We start from the raw sequence: 14,423 nt of genomic DNA on the forward strand, positions 1-14,423 counted from the left end.
TTAAAATGTACTATGTGCCAGATATTGTTCTGGGTGTTGAAGACAGAAAGATGAAGACACTGTCCCCACTCTTAAGAAGCATACTGTGTTGTGTAGTGGTGTTATTATTACACCTGCTATTTTAACTTTTTAAGACTTCAAAACAATTAAATGAGTTTAATCCATACAAAGCACTTAGAACAGGGCCTGCTACATAATAATCATTCACTATTAGTCATTATTATTGAATCTAAATTTAAATTTAAAGCTCTTTGTAGGTACTGGTTAACTTAGGGTAAAACAAAGTTTCCTAAGAGGATATGAAACATGAGCTGGGTATTTTTCAAGTATAACATTCATATTCTCTTTTGTAAAGATCCCATCCATATTGTAAGAAGGCTGTAGGCAAGGAGCATGTATTATTTGCTTTATAACCAGTAGAGTACAATGCCAGACACATGCAGAATAAACATTACCTTGAATAATTACTTCTCTGGTCTTTAACTCACCTCACTCCCAATGCTAAATCTTAAAATATAAGGGGTGTTAGCATAACCCACATATTTACATAATATGTGAATTCATGCAATACTTCTATATTTGGTTTACACAGTCAAGTAAGTCAAGTAAGGTACAAAAGTTATAGTACTCCATGTTATACATATTTAAATTGGGTATCTGTGCTTCAATTTTGGTACACTTAATCACCTAATAAAAGCTTATATAAAACTCTTCATATGCCTAGAACATACCATTTTTTCTTCATAGGTAGGATCTGGTTCTTGGATTTCTTTTTGCTTTCCAGGAGACGCATCATCAAATACTTCCTGGTAGGAGGGAAAAATCATGGATTGTTCTTCAAGAATACTCAACACACCATTATTAGACTGATTTCTGCCCAAAACACATTCAAAGTAATACACTCCTGTCTCAAATTTCCCAGATACTTAAATGGCTGTCATCCTACCTGATAGGAAACCTTGATGAAAAATACCATGATGATAACTTATTTAATCCAAATATGTAAACTGCATGGCTATTGCCAAGACTGAAACACAAGATTATTATCTCCATCATCCCAGAACAAAATTACTTTCAGCAAATGTTTCGTTTTCTAATCAAAAATTATGAAGCTAAATTCAACAGTATAAAATGTGAAGAAAATACGTTCCCTTTTAATCATAAAATTGCAGTATCTACTGTACTGCTACACAAATACACCTGGAAAGCCGCATTAGTCACGGTGATTCCCATCTTCTGGAAAATTAAAAAATTTCATCATGCAGCCTAAAGTGAATACCCTTTAAGTACAATCTGATTCCTTAACTGGTAATAAATGTGCTATTTTTGCAAATTTATTCACCCTGACATTCAAAACGCCACCAACAACAAAATAACAGCAACAACTACACTGCAAAGTTCCACTCATCCATTAAAAGAACATAAGAAGAACTGGTAAAAGTCTAATTTTCATTAATGATGTACTAATCTGTGTGTGTCAATACATACTGTAATAAAGCTACCTGTGATTAAAAAGTTGGGGGGATGGGGCTGGTATAGCACTAAAAGTAAGAGGTCAACTGACCCAAATTCAAGTCTAACTTCATTGCTAAGACCTGTAGGAACCTGTGTAACCTTAAGCTCATCACAAATCCCTGGTCTCCACAAGTAAAAATGACAAAGCCACCAACCTAGCCTACTTCACAAAATGGTAATGGGATACCATGGAAGGTCAAATACATCCTAAAAAAATAAGATGTGCTTTCCAACAGCAGTCATTATTTCTTTCACAGTTTTAATTAAAAAAAAAAAAAAAGGTTTGGATTTAGGACTCTTGAGGTCATATAGTTATTGGTATACAGTGTACCTACCTATCAGTCGAGTCAATACTGAGAAATGAGGATGAACAAAGACAGGCCCCATCCACATTGCCAAAAAGATCACAATAATAAACAAAAAATGAGACTGCTTCCGTAACCTATCAGTACCAAGCAAAAAGAAAAAATTAACCTAATACATAGGAAACTAGCTAATATTTCTAGGAAAGTGGGCTCTGTCAGAAAATAAATGATTTTGGAAAAACCCAAATTAAAAGACCAAGAAAAGAAAAATCACAGTATAATGTGAAGGAAAAAATAAAAACTAAAACTAGTCAGTAAAAAGATTGATAAAATTACTGATGTTCCTATTCTAAGAAAGTAAAAATAACTAAGTCATTCTTCAATAAATGAAATCGTCAAACACCTTTTTTGTAAGAATATGAAAGGGCAAGATATTCGGGGAAAGGGTCAGCTTCAGAGCCAGATGTGGGTTCTACTTACCAGAAGACTCAATTTCCCCATCTGGCAAATAAAAATACCACTGACATCATTTGGTACTTGTTGTAACATTAATATTCATAGTTAAATTTTAATTCCACTTTAACTTAAAAATAGCAACTGAAAGCCAAAATATTTAGTTTAGGCTTTAAATTATTCTGCTTTCTGATGTTTCCGTAACATCTCTTGTGAGACTTTGGTTGTTATTCCAACAGTTGAATGACAGCCCCTTTTCAGAAGCTGAGGACAACTAAGGACAGCAATTTGCAGAGAACTGCATATTTACATACAATTGCTTTTAGTGTCAAACTTCAAACCCCCTTAAACCACGAAGCAGGAATCCAAGTTAACCCTGGGAATGCAAAAGAACCATTTAAAACCTGAAGAAAGAGAAAACAGGCAACACCAGATATGAATTTGAAACAAACCTCGTCACTGAAAACTACAGAACACCAGATGTCCTAATCCACCAAAACCCACCGTCACCTAAAAGTTCTTTCAAAAACTAGTAACATGTTACTTCACCCTAGATTAGACCGCTGTTGCCCAAATAAAACTACTGCGCCAAATGCTTCAATGGTAAACTGCGCTACCAATTCCTTATTAATCCTGCAGCAACGTTCGTTTTTAGAACAGTATTACCTTCGCTCAATCTGTCCAAGGATGGAAAACTCCCAGAAATCTTTGGGCTGCAACTATAAAATATCTCAAAACAGACTGAAGGCCAAGAATAAAATTTGGAAGGAGCAAGCAATCACTTTGTTCCCAGACAGCGCAAAGCCTTGGAGCACACCCAAGAGACCCGCCTGGCAGTTCCCCAATCTTTCCACCCCCGCAGTACTGTCACCATCCCCTGGCCGGCCAGCCCCAGCCCAGAAGACAGGCTCGGCAGCGAAAGGTACCAATTTTCAAAAAAAAAGGCCAAGGCCCCCAAAGAGGAATTGCGCTGGTCTGAAAGCCCCTGACTCACTAACTCATTCATCCATCCATCCATCACCCCTCCCCAAATGAGATGGGGGTTCAAGACAGCTGCTGCCGCCTTGGTCAGTTCCCTCCCCATGGAACAGTGCCTGGGAGGAGCCTCCTCTCCCTCCAAGGGAGCAGCTGCGCCCCGCTTATCCCCACTGCGCCCTCGGCTATCCAGCTCTCGCCATTGTTTCTGCCCGGAACAGATACCTCCCCCGCAAGGACCGGGATGAAGAAAAGGAGGCCCGAGTCCTCAGAGGCGCTCCTTTTAAATGCCTTCCCCACCGCGCCCATCTACCCTCTTTCCTAAGGGGAAATCTCCCTCGCCCTCCCCCCAAGTTTAGTGGAAACTAAAATCGAGATTCAGAGATGGGCGAGGGAATTATGGGAGTCTAGCTTAAAAAAAAAAAAGGTAGAATCCCACTCGGCCTCAGTAATCAAGAACATGTGTCTAACAAGAGCGTTCGAGGGTTTGGCAAGGTTCGCCAAAGAGACAAATAATGTAAATGTGAAGTGCCAGAGATCCATTTGAGTCGGCTGGGATAGGCTAGGCACAGGGCCAAGGGTGAGAGCATCATTTCGGATCCACAGGGTCCGAGGCCGAATCTGGGTGCACAGGGGTGAAGTTCGGCTCTGCGTCTCATCACTAACACAGAGGCGAGGGAACCAGTTCCTCCTCCCTATCCCGCCGTCTCCCCACGCCACGAGCCGCTCTCACCTCCATCTCAGAGTCCGCGGCGCCGGCGCTGGCCGCAGAGGCAGCCGCCTGGGCTGCGACGCCCTCGGGGCCGCCTTTGTTGCTGTTGTTGTTCCCGCTGCCGGCGGCCGAGGTTGCGGGCTTGGAAGGCGCGCTCTCGGGAGGCGGGGGTGGCGGAGGGTCGGCCGCGGACGACATGATGTTCCTTCTGCGTCACCCGCTGCTGCCAGAGGCCGGGCCCGGCAGAGATGAGGAGGAGGCCTAGGCCTGGGAGGCTACGTCGCAATGAGCTGGTGGAGGAGCGAGAGGACCACCCGAACGCCCCCTTCGCCGCGGCTCCGCGACGAGCCCTAGCCAGGCCCAGCAGCCTCCCCCTCTCGTCGTCCTCCTCTTCCGCCGGGCTCGGGGTTCCACCGGCGCTTTACCTCACGGCGGGAATCACGTAGACGAGAGTGGGCGGGGTCACCCGGGTCACTGAGGTCAGGAAGGCGGGCTGATTTACTGTAGGGCGGAGGGTTGAGGGAGAAGGAAAGGAAAGCGAAAGAGGAACCGGGAGCGCGCAGTGACTTGGCCGCCTCCTCTTCTTCCTCTGGTAGATATCATCTATCTCGCCTACATCCAGGTCTACTACCTACGCCACCGACTTTCAACACTCGCGAGATTGATAGTTGGCTAAATGACTGAGTTCCAGTTGCGCATGCGCATTCTCTCTTCCTCGCCCTTGGCCACTCCCCCTCCAGGGCCCCCAGCAAGCTCTAGGGCAAGGAGTGGGCGGGGCCTCAAGGGAGGGCTCAGACGCGTAGGTTTGTGCTTCCGCTCCCGGGCAAGACGCGAGTGCAAACTTACAGGTGTTCTTAACGGCACGCGGTCCCCGGACGCCGCATCTCCTGTGGCTGGCAGCGATCGGCGGCACTCCCTGAAAATTTGCACAGGTTTTGCGCTGCCTACTGCAGCATGGAGGTCTGGGCAGGCTTTAACACTTTAACCGCCTTCGCTTATACGCGTGACGCCACTGTGTTGACGACGTTGTGGTTATTCCAGTTGACGTCTCACTGTTTTGTTGTCTAGGGAGGAGTGCCCGTTAGTGTGATTTTTTATTTTTCTGTCATCAGATGTTAGCTATATCAGTCATTTCTAAATTCCTTCTACTCTTCGGTGCAGAGTTAGGCGATATTTCCTCTGAATTTACATGCTGAAAGTAAGCAAACTGTGCCCACCACCATGTAAGTGAGAAACGTGAGTAATCAATAGGTAAGAGGCGATGGGTTGTATCTTTTCCTCAACCACCAAATATTAAATTAAAATGTACATTCTTCTCTTCTTAAGAAATGTTACAACTATTCATCACTGGTTTGTACACTGCCTTGCCCTCTGTTCAACACAGCCTGAGGGTCTTGCGCACCCATCTGCTGCAGATTTTAAGCGCAGCGTGTTCTATTCAGTAGCAAATCTGCACACTGCAATAAATTGCTATCTGCCCTGCACAGGCTCTTATTCATCTTTGTATTTCCATGTCCAGTATCTTATCAGTACGTATTGAATAAAGGAGACACACTTTTAAAGAGTTAAGGCTTGAGCAAACTGTTGATTATGTTGAATTTCAAACAGAAGGGATCTCCTATGAATATATAGGCTGCAAACTTTTAACCAATCGAGTGATAATTCTTTAATTGAGATCTGGAAAAATGTCCCCCAGCCCATTATAAATGCTATTTCTGAGACTATAAGGAACCGCCTAAGGATATATGAAAAGAAGAATACCTAAATGATGTTCATCGCAGGCTTCGCATGTAATTGCAAAAAAACTAGCAATAGGCTAAGAGTCCAACATTGAAAGTATGATTTTAAAACTATTGTACACCTACAAAATGAACTATTCCTGACCTTTAACAACAATTAATGTAGAAGAATGTTTATTCTATAGTGTTAACTGAAAAGAAAATTTAGCAGTTCAAAAATATGAATAAAACTTTGGAAGGATAATCATAAAAGTATTGAAAGTGATTGTTGGTGTATATTTCCTAATTCTTTTTTGTTTGTATTTTTAAATTTTTTCTAAAATGAATTTGTGTATTATTATATTGAGAAAACTTATTTTTAATATCTAAAAAATACTTTCACCAAAAATAGATTGTGTGGAAGGGTAAAAAGTTAGTGTCTAGGGGAGTAGCTGACATATAGACACTCAATAAATACTTATGAGAACTTCCCTGATGGAACAGTGGTTAAGACTCTGCGCTCCCAATGCAGGGGGCCTGGGTTCAGTCCCTGGTCAGGGAACTAGATCCCACATGCATGCCACAACTAAGAGTTCTCATGCCAAAGCTAAGGAACCAGCCTGCCACAACTAAGACCCGGCACAACCAAATAAATAAATTTTAAAAATAAAAATAAAATAAATACGAGTAAATATTTATTTAATATTGACATTAAGTAGAAAGAATATAACATTTATTTAATATTCAGAGTATTTCTTCACCCTATAATGAAAGGTAAATATCTTGGGTCCTGGTTTGGAAACCCTAAAAATATACTGAATATATAAATGGATGAAGCTTAAGTCTGACAATTTAAGAAAAACAAATAGCAAGAAAAACAATAAATAAAATTGCCTCCAAAATGACAACTGTCTTTTTTAACATACACATTTATATTGTGAGTGCGTTTCTCATATGAGCATATGAACGCTGTATGAGAATCTTGTGGGGAAAATTACAGAGAAAAGATACTTAAAAGAAAGGAGGAAGGGACTTCCCTGGTGGCACAGTGGTTAAAGAATCTGCCTGCCAGTGCAGGGGACATGGGTTCGAGCCCTGGTCTGGGAAGATCCCACATGCCGCGGAGCAACTAAGCCTGTGCACAACTACTGAACCTGTGCTCTAGAGCCCATGAATCACAACTACTGAGCCCGCATGCCTAGAGCCCGTGCTCCACAACAAAAGAAGCCCCCGTTTGCTGCAGCTAGAGAAAGCCCGTGCAGCACCGAAGACCCAATGCAGCCAAAAAAAAAAAAAAAGAAAGGAGGAAGAGAAAACAATGTTTGAATCACTAATCTAACAACAGGGACAGAGAAACCAATTTTGAGCAGGGTCTAGAAGCAGGGAGGAAGGGGAGAGAGGAGTTATAGAAAAGACAGGATGCCCTGAAATTGAGCTATAGGGACATTAATTGAGTTAGGCAGATGGTAGTACTTATATGGTAGCCAAATGACAAAGGCCTGTTGTTCTTCAAATACTAAGAGGCTAAAACTAACAGCTAGTTCCGAAATTGATAGTATAACATAGGATTGGTATCTTGGCAAGAGAATAGGTTAGTGAGTCAGGCAAGCCTAGATTCCCATGCAGGTTCAAGAACTTAGTAGTTGTGTGAATGCAGGCAAGTTATCTAACTTCTCTGAAGTCAGTCTTTTCTCATCTTTTTGCTATTATATTATGCCGACTTTATGTTTGGATAACATTCTTATAATAATGTCATAAGAATTAAATGACATTTAATCATTTAATTGTAAAACACCCTAGTGTACATAGGGTGTTTAATACAGTGCCTGACATAGAGTGAGCTCTGGGTTCAAGTCTTAGGTATTCTAATCTTGAAGACTCATAAGCCTAAGGGTCAGCCTCTAGCTGTAGGAAGGGTAATTAATTGTTTTTTAATAAGGAGGCGGGTAAAGGGAGTAGTGTCATGAAAACACTAGAAGGAATTACTACTTTAAACATGTTCCCAGATATAGAATACTACAATGTAAAATCATGTTAATCTCAAATATGCAAATACATTTTGTTTACACCTAAAATTCCCTCTATTGGATTTAGTGTGCTGGAACAGCATGTTGTATGCTGAATAGAGTGGAGCAAAGAGATATTGCCAGAGGACAAAAGATGCCAAAGAGCCAGGACTCTCTCAACATTTTGGCCTTGAATGGTAACAGAAAGGATTTTATTAAGTTTATCAAAAGCAAAGTAGTAATGTTGAGGCTGTCTTCCTCACATACTCATTTATTTTGTGAAAGCCTAGGAAAATAAAGTCTGACTACTATGTGACAACAATAAAACAGTGTTGAGTTTGTGAGTATCTTAAGAATGGGGATTTCCAACACTAGATACCAATGATCACATATGTATCTTTTTCAGAATTCTCCTACTTAGGTCTTTGGCCACATAAGGGGATTTCAATTAAACAAAAACATTAAGTAAGGTTCCAATGCATCCCCCTCATATTTGGTCACCAACTCATATCAGTGGGTGACTTTGTGTCTGCTGGATGTTAATTCATGTATTTATGTAGTCATTTAAAATTACCTGTTTTTCCCCTACTATTTACAAGTTAAAAATTCAAGTCCTCTTTGCATTTCCTTCCTTGTGAAAGATATTTTCTTCTTTCTTGAATTGGCTCTAGGTAAAAAACTTCTTGGAACCCAAATATTATAATCCCAAATGAAATTTTAACCACCACTACTCCTGAAATATTTTCAAATGAATTAACTGTAGCCAAAGCTGTGGTTAAGAAATTTGGTGTTCCTTTGCTCAAAAGATTGAAAGTAAGAAGATGGGAAGATGTATCCCTCAAATGTTATTCAAATGAAAACAAGAGTGACTATATCATTATTAGGTAGACTTCAGAGCAAAGGAAATTACAAAGAGCAAAAACGTTACATAATGATGAAAGTGTCAGTCTACCAAGAAGACATAGCAATTTGAAACATGTATGCACCAAACAACAGAGCTGCAAAGTATCAGAAGCAATAACTGACAACTGAAATGAGAAATAAAAAATCCACAATTATAGGTGAAGACTATGGTATCTTTTAATAATTAATAGAACAACTAAGCAGAAAATCAGGAAAGATATAGAACTCAATGACTCCATTAACCAAGAGAATCTAATTAACGTTTATAGAACATTCCATACAGAAACAGAATACATACTTTTTGAGAACCTTCAGAAAATATACCAAGAGAAACCATAAAACAAACCTCAACAGGGGCTTCCCTGGTGGCGCAGTGGTTGAGAGTCCGCCTGCCGATGCAGGGGACACGGGTTCGTGCCCCGGTCCGGGAAGATCCCACATGCTGCGGAGCAGCTGGGCCTGTGAGCCGTGGCCGCTGGGCCTGTGCTCCGCAACGGGAGAGGCCACAACAGTGAGAGGCCCGCGTACCGCAAAAAAAAAACAAAAAACAAAAACAAAAACAAACCTCAACAAATTTAAGAGAATTGAAATTATACAGTGTTCTTCAACCACAGTGGAATCAAACTAGAAATCAATAACCAAAAATTACATCTCCAAACTTAATGACACCCTTCTAAATAACCCATGGGTCAAAGAGGAGGTCTCAAGAGAAAAAGTACTTTGAACTGAATGAAAAATACAATATATCAAAATTTGTGGAAAACAGCTAAAGCAGTGCTGAAAAGAAAATTATAGTACTAAATGCTTACGTTCAGAAAAAAAGGAATAGTCTCAAATCTAAGATTCCATCTCAGAAGCCTAGAAGAAGAGCAAACTAAATCTGGAGTAAGCAGAAGAAAGGAAATAATAAAAGCAAGAGCAGAAATCATTGAAATTAAAATCAGAAAAACTTAGACAAAATAAAACAAAGAATTGGTTCTTTGACAGGATAAAATTGACAAACTGTTAGGAAAACTGACAAAGAAAAAAGATACAGATCACCAATATTAGGAATGAAACAGGATCTATGACTACTGACCCTGAAAACATCAAAAGGGTAAAAGGGAATACTACAAACATAAATTTGACAACTTAAATGAAATAGACTGCTTTTTTGAAAAATAAAATCTACCATAACTCAAACAATATAAAATAGATAATTTGAATAGCCTTATAACTATTTAGGAAATTAAATTCATAACCTAAAAACTCCCCAAAAGAAATCTCCAAGCCCAGATGGCTTTACTGGAGATTTCTACCATATATTTCTACATAATTCTACACAAATTCTACACAGTCTCCTCCATAAAAGAAGATACGGGCTTCCCTGGTGGTGCAGTGCTTGAGAGTCCGCCTGCCGATGCAGGGGACACGGGTTTGTGCCCCGGTCCGGGAAGATCCCACATGCCGCGGAGCAGCTGGGCCCGTGAGCCATGGCCGCTGAGCCTGCGCGTCCGGAGCCTGTGCTCCGCAACGGGAGAGGCCACAACAGTGAGGGGCCCGCGTACCGCAAAAAAAAAAAAAAAAAAAAAAAAGTAGATGCACTTCCCAAATCATTTTATGAAGCTACTGTAACCCTGATACCAAACCAAAGATGCTATATAAAAGAAAGAAAGACCAATATCCTTGATGAATATAGATACAAAAATCCTTAACAAAATATTAGCAACTACAATTATACAATGTATAAAAAGAATTGTGCACCCTGATCAAATAGGATTTATTCCAGAGATGCAAGAGTAGTTCAATATTTGAAAATTAATTAATATTATCTGCCATATTAACAGGTTAGAGAAGAAAACTCACATGATTATATCAAGCAATGCAGAAAAATCATTTGACAAAATTTCAACATCCTTTCATGATAAAAACTCTCAGAAGAAGAAAAAGAGGGAGACTTCCTCAAAGAGCATCTAAAATACCTACCGCTAACATGATGCTTAGTGAGACAATGTTTTTCCTCTAAGATCAGAAACAGGCAAGGATTCTGCTCACACCACTGATATTCAATACAGTGCTGGAAAGGAAATATAAAACTGTCCCTATTTGTCAATCACATGATTATTTACTAGATAATTCCAAGAAATCTACAAAAAATCCAAAGGTCTAATAAGTGAGTTCTGCAAGTTTTCAAGATATAAAATAAACATTCAAAAATCAACTCTATTTTAATAAACTAGCAATGAACATGTAGACTCAGTGCAAAGAGGCTTTTCAACAAACGGTCCCAGAGAAATGTCCACAGGAAGAAAAAAAAAGGAACCTTGACCTAAATCTGACACTTTGTATAAAAATTAACTCAAAATGGATAGTAGATTTAATGCAAAACAGAAAACTATAAAATTTTGGAAAAAACTAGGAGAAAATGCTAAGGATCTAGGTCTGGGCATAGAGTTCTTAACATTTGACACCAAAAGCATGATCAATGGAAGGAAAAATTAATAAATTGAATCACAAAATTAAAAGCTTTTGCTCTATAAGAGACTGTCAAGAAGGTGAGATGACAAGCTACAGGGTGGGAGAAAATATTTACAAAACACATATCAGACAAAGGATGAGTGTCTAGAATATATAAAGAACTCTCAAAATTCAACAGGAAAAAAAGCAAACAGTCTATTTAGAACACTGGGAAAATAAATGAAGAGACATTTCACTGAGGAAGATATACAGATGGCAAATTAGCACATCAAAAGAGGTCAAAAGCATTAGCCATTAGAAAAATGCAAATTAAAACCACAATGAGATGTCACTTCATACCTAACAGAAAGGCTAAAATTAAAAATAATGACAACGCCGAATGCCGGTGAGGATACCAATAAAATGAATCACTCACACGTTGCTGGTGGAAATGTGGTGCAAAGGAGTTTGTAGACCAAAAACCCTGAGAATGGCTGCTTCACAAAAAAATTATTTTCCTTGAAAAACAAAAGTAGGTACACAGTTGTATTTCTCTGAAACTATTGCTTTTAAGTATATGGTCTCAATCATTTGTATTAATAGTAACTTTTAACCAAAGTAACTTTTATTTTACAAAAACTACAGGGTAAGTAATTGTGAACTGTATGATATATGGCATTTTAGCAGACTAGCAAAGCTTATGAATACACGGAACACAACTTTCTATAGCCACACACATCCTTTATAAGGCTTCTCACAGTGGCAAAAATAAGCACCTCCGTTAACAGACTCAAAGAAATACCCTCTTTGTAGCATTTAAAATACAAAGCAAAAGCATATAAACTGAAAATCATGCTCAGTAATCAATGTTTCCATTCCATGATTTAGAAATATTGATAATTAAGGCATCCAATGAGCATCTGGGAATTAATTATATAAGCCTAAGGTTTTAAGTTACCTAAATTATTTTCAATCTTACATACTATAAAATGTAACTTCTATTGAAAATCAGAATAATAATTCAATTTAGTTAAGCACAAATTTATATATTTTTAATCTTAAACATTAAGTGGAAGTAATGCTAGCTTATTTGATCAATAAGCCAGTATAAATTTAGTAAGATCATTCCCAACCAGAGTAAAATGTAGGCTTGCATTATCCTTAACAGTGATAAATCAGAAAAGGCACAGCTGGATTTATTAAACCAAAATATTAAACTAGTTTTGTTTGCCAAAGATTCATCTATATTCTGTGAGCTTGGCTTCTTAAAAAGTCACTTGTTAGTTTTGCTAAGAATACTTTTCTTTCCTTTTAGATTCTAGCACATTTAAAGTATTAGAAGTTTATTTTATGGGAATTTTAGAAATATTTAATCCATGTAAGTGCTTATTTACCTCTATTAGCCAATCAGAACAAGATCCCTTAATTTAAGAGTTTTAACCTATCCAGTCAATAACACCCTAAGATGGGAAAGCATTACACACTTACACAATGAAAAAACGCAATGAAAAGTAAAGGTCTTTCTGAATTGCAGACCCACATAGAGAGCACTTACAGTTTCAATTCTAAGATTTCAGCCACAAGTCAAGCAAAAATAAACACAACATCACAATATGTCTCTGGTCCAGGTATTAAAGAGCTATTCTTCCTGGTGGTCAGAAAATTCTTAATTGAGTTGAACTCGAAATAGATAAACAGACAAACAAAAGACTAACAAGCCCAATACTCTTTTATCTTTCACTCAGCAGGAAATAGATCTCTATAAAACACTAGTGCTTTTTTTTTCTCTAAACTTCAGTTTATTCATCTTTAGTCAAGGCATATCACAATTATAAGCTAAGTGCAAGGATGAAAAGACATCAACATGCACCAGAGAGAGAAAAAAATGAATCAGAATCTTCATAGTCCTGGGGTATCAGTATCCTCTCCAAGGAGAATTATCTGTAGGTAACTGTACTGCACAGAGATGGTAGAGGACAACTATTTATTAGTGTAAGGTCTGTCACATAAAATATTCTTACCTAATTGGAGTTCTCATTTATTTCTCCAACTCTTCTTCTCAGATGGCCCAAAAAAGCTTTGTTTAAAGTATATAAATTTACAGACATTTATCTGAACTGTCATTATGTATGACACTTCTGAGCATCAGCTTAAATTCTCACAATGAAATTTCTGTTTTCCTAATGTGTAGTTTTGTAGTATGGGCATGTGAGAACAGCTATGAAAATTCAAGAGAGTATCTGTGACATTTTTAGTAAATTACTAGCTGAGAGTCTGCTCCAAGTCTGAAGTCTTGGTGTTTTAATAATTAAGTAATGGGGACTTTCCTGGTGATGCAGTAGTTAAGAATCTGCCTGCCAGACAGGAATAAAGACACAGATGTAGAGAATGGACTTGAGGACCTAGGGAGGGGGAAGGGTAAGCTAGGATGAAGTGAAAGAGTAGCATTGACATAAATACACTACCAAATGTAAAATAGATAGCTAGTGGGAAGTAGCTGCATCCCATGGGGAGATCAGCTTGGTGCTTTGTGACCACCTAGAGGGATGGGATAGGGAGAGTGGGAGGGAGATGCAAGAAGGAGGGGATATGGGGGATATATGTATACATATAGCTGATTCACTTTGTTATACAGCAGAAACTAACACAACATTGTAAAGCAATTATACTCTAATAAAGATGTTAAAAAAGGAAAAAAAAAGAATCCACCTGTCAATGCAGGGGACACGGGTTCGAACCCTGGTCTGGGAAGATCCCATGTGCCACAGAGCAACTAAGCCAGTGTGCCACAACTACTGAGCCTGCGCTCTAGAACCTGAGAGCCACAACTACTGAGCCCGCGTGCCACAACTACTGAAACCTGAGCCTAGAGCCCGTGCTCCACAACAAAGAGAAGCCACCACAATGAGAAGCCCATGCACCGCAACAAAGAGTAGCCCCCACTCGCCCGCGTGCAGCAACGAAGATCCAACGCAGCCAAAAATAAATAAAAATTTTTTTAAGTTGTATAAAAAAATTGGGTAACAATTATTTATAATTAGCTTATTAAATGTTAGCATTCAAATGCTTTTATTAAAATAACTTTATGAGATCTTATATGGTTTGTAGCCCTTGAATTTCAAGGAATTTAAAGAAAACACTAATTCTTTTAGGGAAATCACCAAATGGTCAAACTACAAAACCAAATCGCCAGTCATTGCTGCCACTAATAGAAAATAATTGATCAGATGCAAAAGAACCAAACCAAAACAAAATTAATAGGGAAATTAAAAATAGAAAAGCAGCAAATCTGCTGCTTTGGATTCACCTCTGAGAGCCAAGAAAAGACAGACATGGACTTAAACTCCCCATGAGGTGCACTTTTTCACGGCAAAGTTTACCTGGTCCTGTTAGGGGAATC

General features: G+C 38.9%; 1 protein-coding gene across 1 annotated transcript in view; it reads right to left on the reverse strand.

The window, feature by feature from the left end:
• Positions 1–4,608, reverse strand: part of SMARCA5 (SNF2 related chromatin remodeling ATPase 5) — a 46,558-nt gene extending 41,950 nt beyond the window's left edge. Inside the window, exons 1-2 of the mRNA XM_022599632.3 lie at positions 3,982–4,608; positions 732–806 (exon numbers count right to left, since the gene is read on the reverse strand). Coding sequence (XP_022455340.1) covers positions 732–806; positions 3,982–4,158 — 252 coding nt within the window. The 5' untranslated portion in view covers positions 4,159–4,608. The remainder of the gene's footprint in view (positions 1–731; positions 807–3,981) is intronic.
• Between the last annotated feature and the right edge of the window lie 9,815 nt (positions 4,609–14,423).

This window comes from Delphinapterus leucas, chromosome 5, assembly GCF_059928025.1.
Source record: "Delphinapterus leucas isolate spDelLeu-1000000601 "Yukka" chromosome 5, BTC_Dleu_Yukka2, whole genome shotgun sequence".
In the NCBI taxonomy this organism is placed as follows: Eukaryota; Metazoa; Chordata; class Mammalia; order Artiodactyla; family Monodontidae; genus Delphinapterus; species Delphinapterus leucas.